Below are 7,744 nucleotides of genomic sequence, written 5' to 3'. Positions count from 1 at the left end.
CAATTAGGAAAAGCTGGTCGCATCTAATGGATGTGAAAATCCTGAGTGGTTGCAGGCTGTTATTTTTAGGCTGGGGGGCCCAATAAGCATTAGTCTTCCCAGCCTGAGAATACCAGTCCCCAGCTGTCAGGCTTTATCTTGACTGGGTATCAAAATTGGGGGAACCACACGCCATTTTTAAAAAAAATATGTAAACAAATAAAAAAAAAAGGCGCATGCTGTTCCTCTTATTTTGATACACAGCCAAGCGCATGGCTGGGGGCTGCAGCTTGTAGCCGTGGGCATTATCTGTGCTGTGTATCATATGTATGGGGGGACCCTACGCCAATTTTTATTTATTTTTACAGTACAATATAGACACACCGGCATCTGTGACTGGAAGCGTCAGAAACGCCGTCACTCTGGGTGGGGGTGCGTATGATTGCAACCAATCACAGACGCCGGTGGGCGGGGGAAGCAGTGCATATGCAATGAAGTAATGAGCGGCCGCGGGAGCGAGACTTATATTCTTATCTTTTTATTTCCCGGATCAATACCCGGAATTGGGTTGGGCCCGGCACTCGGTCCCTTTTAACCCTTGGGGGGTCGACCTTTACAGTCCGGTCCGCCTATCACTATTTCTCACTCAATGAATTAAAAAAAAAATCCATTGTCAATAACGCATTAAATAACGCAGGCGTTTTTGTGACCACACGCTCCATCTTTATCGTCACCACGAAGTCGCAGCGTCCACAGCCAGAAATGAGCATGTCGCGATGCACAGCCTCTCGTGCGTTGTGCAGGCAGCGGTTGTGTCTCCCCACGTGACCCCAGGGCTGCACGGTCACCGGACACGGTGCACGCTCCTGCGTGGCTCTGTACCTGCAGCCTGCCCCCTCCCTGAGGCCGGCTCTGCCGTCACTTCCTATGGTGCCCCGGGATTGTGCTCCGCCGGCTCATCACTTCCGTACTGTGTGCGGCTGCTGCTGTGTCATGGCGGAGGCCGGCTGTTACCGGCTGCGCTGCTCTGTCCCCGGGCACGAGCTGGATGTCCGCGGGGTGGTCCAATGCCCGCTATCGCCAGGTGAGGGCTTCGTCTCCGTATCACGTGACAGGAGCGCACGCCTGTGGGTGCCGGACAGGTGAGAGACCGCCCAGGGAGGCAGATCAGGTGGCCATGTGTGTACCCCCGGAACCATGGTGATGCCATGTATCCCCCTATAGGACAGCGTACACTGCAGAGACAAGTATGGGCACGTGCTATCAGCTCATGTGTCTATGGGATGGATTATAGGATGCTGACCGGTGGGCGTCTGACCACTGGGACCACCGCTCTGAGCTGGGCCGCATTCACACTGGGTTTTGTTCCCCATCAGTGGTCCTGTCAGGGCTTACCCCCCCCAATACAGGGAATTGGACGTATGCAGTGACATCGCTGTTGACTATGATAGTGCTGACGGAGTCACCGTGCTGTTGTGCGCCATTTTCGGGTATATGTGTCTATTGGAGGTGGACACCTAAACTACGTCTGGGTGTCCTCCTCCGTTAGGCGTATACGCCCGAAAATGATGGTGCATGACAGCACGGTGCCTCCGTCTGCACCGTATAGTCACTCGCCCCATGGCGCATATGTCCAATTCCCGGTTTGCTGGGGGTGTAGACGTAAGCCCCGATAGGACCACTGAACGGGGGACAAAGCGCAGTGTGAATGGGGCCTTACATGAATGGAGAACTGGCTGGACATGTTCACCACCGTTCTATTCGTTGTCTCCAGTATTCCTATAGAAAATCAAGCGCTGTACCATCATCACTGAATTCAAGTTCTTATTCACCCCGGTGCATAACATCAGCGCCCCGCCATGCTACCTTTACTAATGTGCAGCAGAACGCCTGGTAAAGTGCTGACTGGTATCAGCGTGCACCCGTCATAGGATCTCGCCTGTGTAACCACTGTGACATTTCTTCTCCTAAATATTCCCCCATGCACTGTGAGTGGTATTACTGAAGAGTAGACGTATAGAAACCACAGTCACTCGGTCACAAAGTCGCTGGACATATGATGTTACAAAGAGGGTCACTGACTGCGAAGGAGTAAAGTGCACAGAAGTGACCAACACTCTGCTGACACCAGAGTCCATACCCCCACTGGTATTATCCGCATCGAACCTGTGTGCTGAGGCTTCATGGTGTGTGTCCTGACGGAAGGCAGACGGAGTGCGTGGCGTGCTATACGGCGGACGGAGTGCGTGGCGTGCTATACGGCGGACGGAGTATGAGACATACTGCGGACGGAGTACATGGCGTGCTATACGGCGGACGGAGTATGAGACATACGGCGGATGGAGTATGAGACTTACTGCGGACGGAGTGCGTGGCGTGCTATACGGCGGACGGAGTGCGTGGCGTGCTATACGGCGGACGGAGTGCGTGGCGTGCTATACGGCGGACGGAGTGCGTGGCGTGCTATACGGCGGACGGAGTATGAGACATACTGCGGACGGAGTGCGTGGCGTGCTATACGGCGGACAGAGTATGAGACATACTGCGGACAGAGTACGTGGCGTGCTATACGTCGGACGGAGTATGAGACATACTGCGGACGGAGTGCGTGGCGTGCTATACGGCGGACGGAGTATGAGACATACAGCGGACAGAGTATGAGACCTACTGCGGACGGAGTACGTGGCGTGCTATACGGCGGACGGAGTACGTGGCGTGCTATACGGCGGACGGAGTATGAGACATACTGCGGACGGAGTACGTGAGGTGATATACAGCAGATGGGGTACGTGGCATGATATACGGCGGACGGAGTACGCGTGAGGTGACATACAGTGGATGGAGTACGTGACGTGATATACGGCAGATAGAATACATGAATACCAGCCATTATGAAGAGACCTACTGTATTAGAGCAGTGTTTATTTGGATGTATACCTGTAGATGCAGCCTGTGGTGTACGATGATGATGTATATGACCACACAATATATTATCAGATCTCAGCAGGATTTGCGGAATTACTAACGTCCCCTGTAAATGTTCAGTCCCAGCACAGGGTTCATTGAGCTGATCCGTATGAAGGGACACTCCAACTTTGTCTCCTGCGTATGCTATATCCCACCGAGCGATACTTACCCACGAGGACTGATTGCCACCGGGGGAAACGACCACAACATCTGTGTCTTCAGCCTGGATAGTCCGAACCCTCTGTATGTCCTGAAAGGCCACAAGAACACAGGTACGTCCGCTCTTCATTGTATGTAATTCGGCCCTTGGCTGGCACATAGTTATTTGATATTGAGGTATGCCTCATGTACCTCAGTCATTTTTCCCGTATGCATGTCTAAGGTTCATCAGACTTTGGTCAGTTTTTAACATCCGAGTTTGGCTACATTCACATGACCGTTCTGTTTTTGCGATCCAATAAAAACGTTCTGTTTTTTCACGGATGCATCATGTGTAACATCCGTTCCGTATACGGTCCGTGTGTCATCCGTGTGCCTTCCGTTTTTTTTTGCAGACCGCAAAAAACGGAAGCAGCTAGAAAGATAAATAGATGGCTAGATATAAAGATGGATGGATAGATATAGAGACAGAGAGATAGAGGGATAGATGGATGAATGAATGAATGAATAGAGGGATAGATAGTTAATAGATAATAGATGAGAAAGACCTATATAATGTCCCACCCCCCTGCATATCCTAAGCTGCCACCATTTAGTGACTATCATGTGGCACAAAAGGGTGCTTAGCTTTGTATTTAGCCAAAAAATAAAGAAATTATTAAAAAAAAACAACGTGGGGTCCCCCTATCTTTTGTAGCCAGCTAGGGTAAAGCAGACGGCTGCAGCCTGCAGACCACAGCTGGCAGCTTTACCTTGGCTGGTAATCCAAAACAGATGGCACCCCACGCTGTTAAATTTAAATAAATAATTTAAAACAAAAAAACATGACCCCCCCCCCCCCAATTAGATCACCAGCGAAGGTAAAGCGGACAGCTGTGGTCTTATATTCTCAGACTAGGAAGGTTACCATAATTTCACTCTCCCCAGCTTAAAAATAGCAGGCCGCAGCCGCCCCAGAAGTGGCGCATCCATTGGAACAGAATGTTCCCCATTGGCTGGGAGAGCAGTGCAGTGACCTGAGCTTACATCAATAGGTCAGCCCAGGTCACTGCAGGGGACGACGAGCGCTGACTTCAGGAGGTTAGATGAGATCATTACCTGCTGTGACGATCTTCTGCACTCCTGAAGTCAGCGATGTCACTGACTTCCATTGTCCGCTGCGTTCACAGCGAAGAATCGCGGGAGCCCGTGACGTCACCGCTAGTGACAGTCTGGGCCACCTACAAGACGTGATATGAGAACGCAGCGGGCATAGAAGGCAGTGACAGCACTGACGTCGGGAGAGGAGGGGATCGTCACAGCAGGTAATGATCTCATCTAACCTCCTGACAGCAGCGCTAGTCATCCCCGCGGCTGTCCGCACTGCTGTGTGAGAAGCTGCTGATACCGCAGTGTGGGCAGCCGCGGGGCTGGCAGGGAGCGGGACACAGACTGCACGGACACCAAATGGAGGTCACACAGAAGTGCGTCCGTGCTTTTACGGACCCATTGACTTGTATTGAGTCACTGTCTGCAATTACGGAACAGAATAGGACATGTTCCATAATAATGGAGCGGACATACGACATCCGATGTGTTTTTTTTTTTTTTGTAGGATTGGATGCACACGGACGGACGTTCTTCCATGTGCCATCCGATCCTACACAAAAGGCATTGAAAAGATGGTTCTGTCCGTGGGTCTACAAAAAACAGGAACTGACCAGGACAAACGGAACGGTCATGTAAATGAGCCCTTTAATTCATTTTTACCATAACCCCAAAAAACCTGCTGGAGGTGTCTGAAGCCTCCTCTGTTCTGGTGATTGCCCCAGCCATAACCATGGACGGCAGGGAATCATCAGGGGCATAGACAGTGTTTTGTTATAGCTATCATGGTAACCTTTAGAAGTACCTTGGGTACTAATACGTTGGCTAAATGTTGATCACAATGGTAATATCTACTTTTTGTTCCCAAGTATGCAGCCTGTCTTCTGGAAAGTTTGGCACCCTATTAAGTGGATCATGGGACACAACTGGAAAAGTATGGCTGAATGACAAGTGCATGATGACCTTACAGGTGAGATGCTCGGACAGCCCATTCACTGGCCGCTATCCATAAATGTAAAGGAGACCAGAAATCTGAAGGGCAAAAATGTGACCTGGACAGGGTCTTAGGGGTGCGCACACAGAAAGTATTTGGTGCATCTCTTGGCAGAAATGTGCGGTTTTTGCCTCTCATTTTTTATGCAGATTTTTCACATTGATTAGTATGGGTGAAATCTGCAGCAAAAACACTGAAAGAATCGACGTGCTGCTGATTTAAATCTGCACCAAATCTGCAATGGAGGCTAACTCACTTTAAGTTTTATGGCACCCCCGTTCCTCGGCGGCTATCCCTGTTGCACCCTGAACTATCAACGATAGATCACCCTCCATAAATTGCCATAAAACGTAGGGTGAATTAGCCTCCATTGTCAGCCAGGTTTAGGCTAGGGTGAGGCCCTGCCACTCGTGACTGCAAGTAACTCTTTTTCAATAGTCACTCCCTGTTGCCCCCACTGTCCACCTATCATGAATTCACACACCACCATTTTGTTTGTGGTATGTTTGCTGGGGATTTTAGCGACATACGAATAAAGTATCAGTGATTTTAGAGGTTTTTTTGTTTTTCTTTGTCTATGTTAGTATACCTCTGGTGCGTTGAGTACACCTTGGTGATTTGATTTCATTTACAGTGCCCCCTGCTGCCTGCGTATATAGAATATATCACAACAGTTAGCACACCCCCTCATATTTTTGTAAATATTTTATATCTTTTTATGGGACAACACTGAAGATATGACACTATGATACAATGTAATGTAGTCAGTGTACAGCTTGTATAACAGTGTGAATTTGGTGCCCTCTAAATAGCTCAACACATGGCTATTAAGGTCTAAATTGCTGGTAATAAAAGAGAGTACACCCCTTAGTGAAAATGGCCAAATTGTGCCCAAAGTGTCTATATTTTTTTTTGTCCACCATTTCAAGCCCTGAATTAACTCTCTTGGGCATGGAGTTGACTAGAGCTTCACAGGAGCCACTGGAATCCTTTTCTACTGCTGCATGACAACATCAAAGAGCTGGTGGATGTTAGAGACCTTGCGCGCTTCCACCTTCTGTTTTAGATCCCCCCACAGATGCTCTATATTGGTTTAGGTCTGGAGATATACTTGGCCAGTCCAGCACCTTTACTCTCAGTTTCTTTAGCAAGGCGGTGGTGGTCTTGAAAGTGTGTTTGGGGTTACCGTGCTGGAATACTGCCCTATGGCCCATTTTCTGAAGGGAGGGATCATGCTCTGCTTCAGTATGTCACAGTACATGTTGGCTGTTAAGCGGGCTTTACACAAGATGATTGATCGTGTGATGCATCGTCGGGGTCACGGTTTTCGTGACGCACATCCGGCATTGTACACGACGTCGTCTCGTGTGACACCTCCTAGTGACGCAGTATCGCTCACAAATCGTGAGTCGTGTACTCGTCGCTAGGTTTCATAAAATTGTTTAATTAAAATGGCGGCGGTTCATCGTTTCCGTGGCATCACACGTGGCTCCGTGTGACACCACGGGAATGATGAACAGCAGCTTTACCTGCCTCCCGCGGCACCCGACGGCTTAATGTAAGGAAGGAGGTGGGCGGGATGTTTACATCCCGCTCATCTCCACCCCTCCGCTTCTATTGGCCGGCTGCCGTGTGATGTCGCTGTGATGCCGAACGTCCCTCCCACTCCAGGAAGTGGAAACTAAAAAAGGGGGAGACAAAGGGCGCAATAGGGTCTTACCCGATATAACAAGTGGTGATAGGAAAGGAACAGTAACACTCACCTGATAGGGTTGTGCCAGTCACAACTCCTTCAAAAGCATGTGAGTGTCCGTGTGATTCAAGCAGCGGCCCCGTATAACAATATAGAAAGTTGATTAAATATAGAGAGGGAACCACGGGTATATGCCGCGCTTAAAAACCACTGAAGTTGAAATGATGTGAAAATTTCTCTTTTATTTACAGCATTCCTACGCGTTTCAGAGACAAAGACCGTCTCCTTCTTCAGGGAAAAAAGAAATCAACATGATGATTTCTTTTTTCCCTGAAGAAGGAGACGGTCTTTGTCTCTGAAACGCGTAGGAATGCTGTAAATAAAAGAGAAATTTTCACATCATTTCAACTTCAGTGGTTTTTAAGCGCGGCATATACCCGTGGTTCCCTCTCTATATTTAATCAACTCCAGGAAGTGGACGTTCGTTGCCCACAGCGAGGTCGCCCAGAAGGTAAGTACGTGTGACGGGGGTTAAACGAGTTTGTCTGCCACGGGCAACTAATTGCCCTTGATGCAAAAACGACGGGGGGCGGGTACGATTGATCATGCTATCGCACAATCGGTCGCCTCGTGTAAAGCAGGCTTTATAGTTCCTTCAATGAACTGTAGCTCCCCACAGCCCGCAGCACTCATGCAGTCCCAAACCATGACACTCCCACCACCATGCTGGACTGTAGGCAAGACACACTTGCTTTGTTCTCCTCACCTGGTTTTCCGCCACATACGCTTGATACCATCTGAGCCAAATAAGTTTATCCTGGTCTCATTAGATTACAGGTCACATTTCCAGTAATTCGTGTCCTTAG

The 7,744-nt window shown here is 49.3% G+C and overlaps 1 protein-coding gene across 2 annotated transcripts in view; it reads left to right on the top strand.

Annotated features, from left to right (window-relative positions):
* Positions 1-871: 871 nt before the first annotated feature.
* The window catches only part of PLAA (phospholipase A2 activating protein), an 84,094-nt gene continuing 77,221 nt past the window's right edge, over positions 872-7,744 (top strand). Inside the window, exons 1-3 of one of the 2 annotated variants that reach the window (XM_075316832.1) lie at positions 872-1,121; positions 3,025-3,218; positions 5,061-5,161. In XM_075316832.1, coding sequence (XP_075172947.1) covers positions 907-1,121; positions 3,025-3,218; positions 5,061-5,161 — 510 coding nt within the window. In that variant the 5' untranslated portion in view covers positions 872-906. The remainder of the gene's footprint in view (positions 1,122-3,024; positions 3,219-5,060; positions 5,162-7,744) is intronic. The other variant, XM_075316838.1, reaches the window with a different exon arrangement.

This window comes from Anomaloglossus baeobatrachus, chromosome 1, assembly GCF_048569485.1.
Source record: "Anomaloglossus baeobatrachus isolate aAnoBae1 chromosome 1, aAnoBae1.hap1, whole genome shotgun sequence".
NCBI lineage: Eukaryota > Metazoa > Chordata > Amphibia > Anura > Aromobatidae > Anomaloglossus > Anomaloglossus baeobatrachus.
The sequence above is the reverse complement of the archived record's forward strand: the minus strand, read 5'-3'. Positions and strand labels throughout refer to the sequence as shown.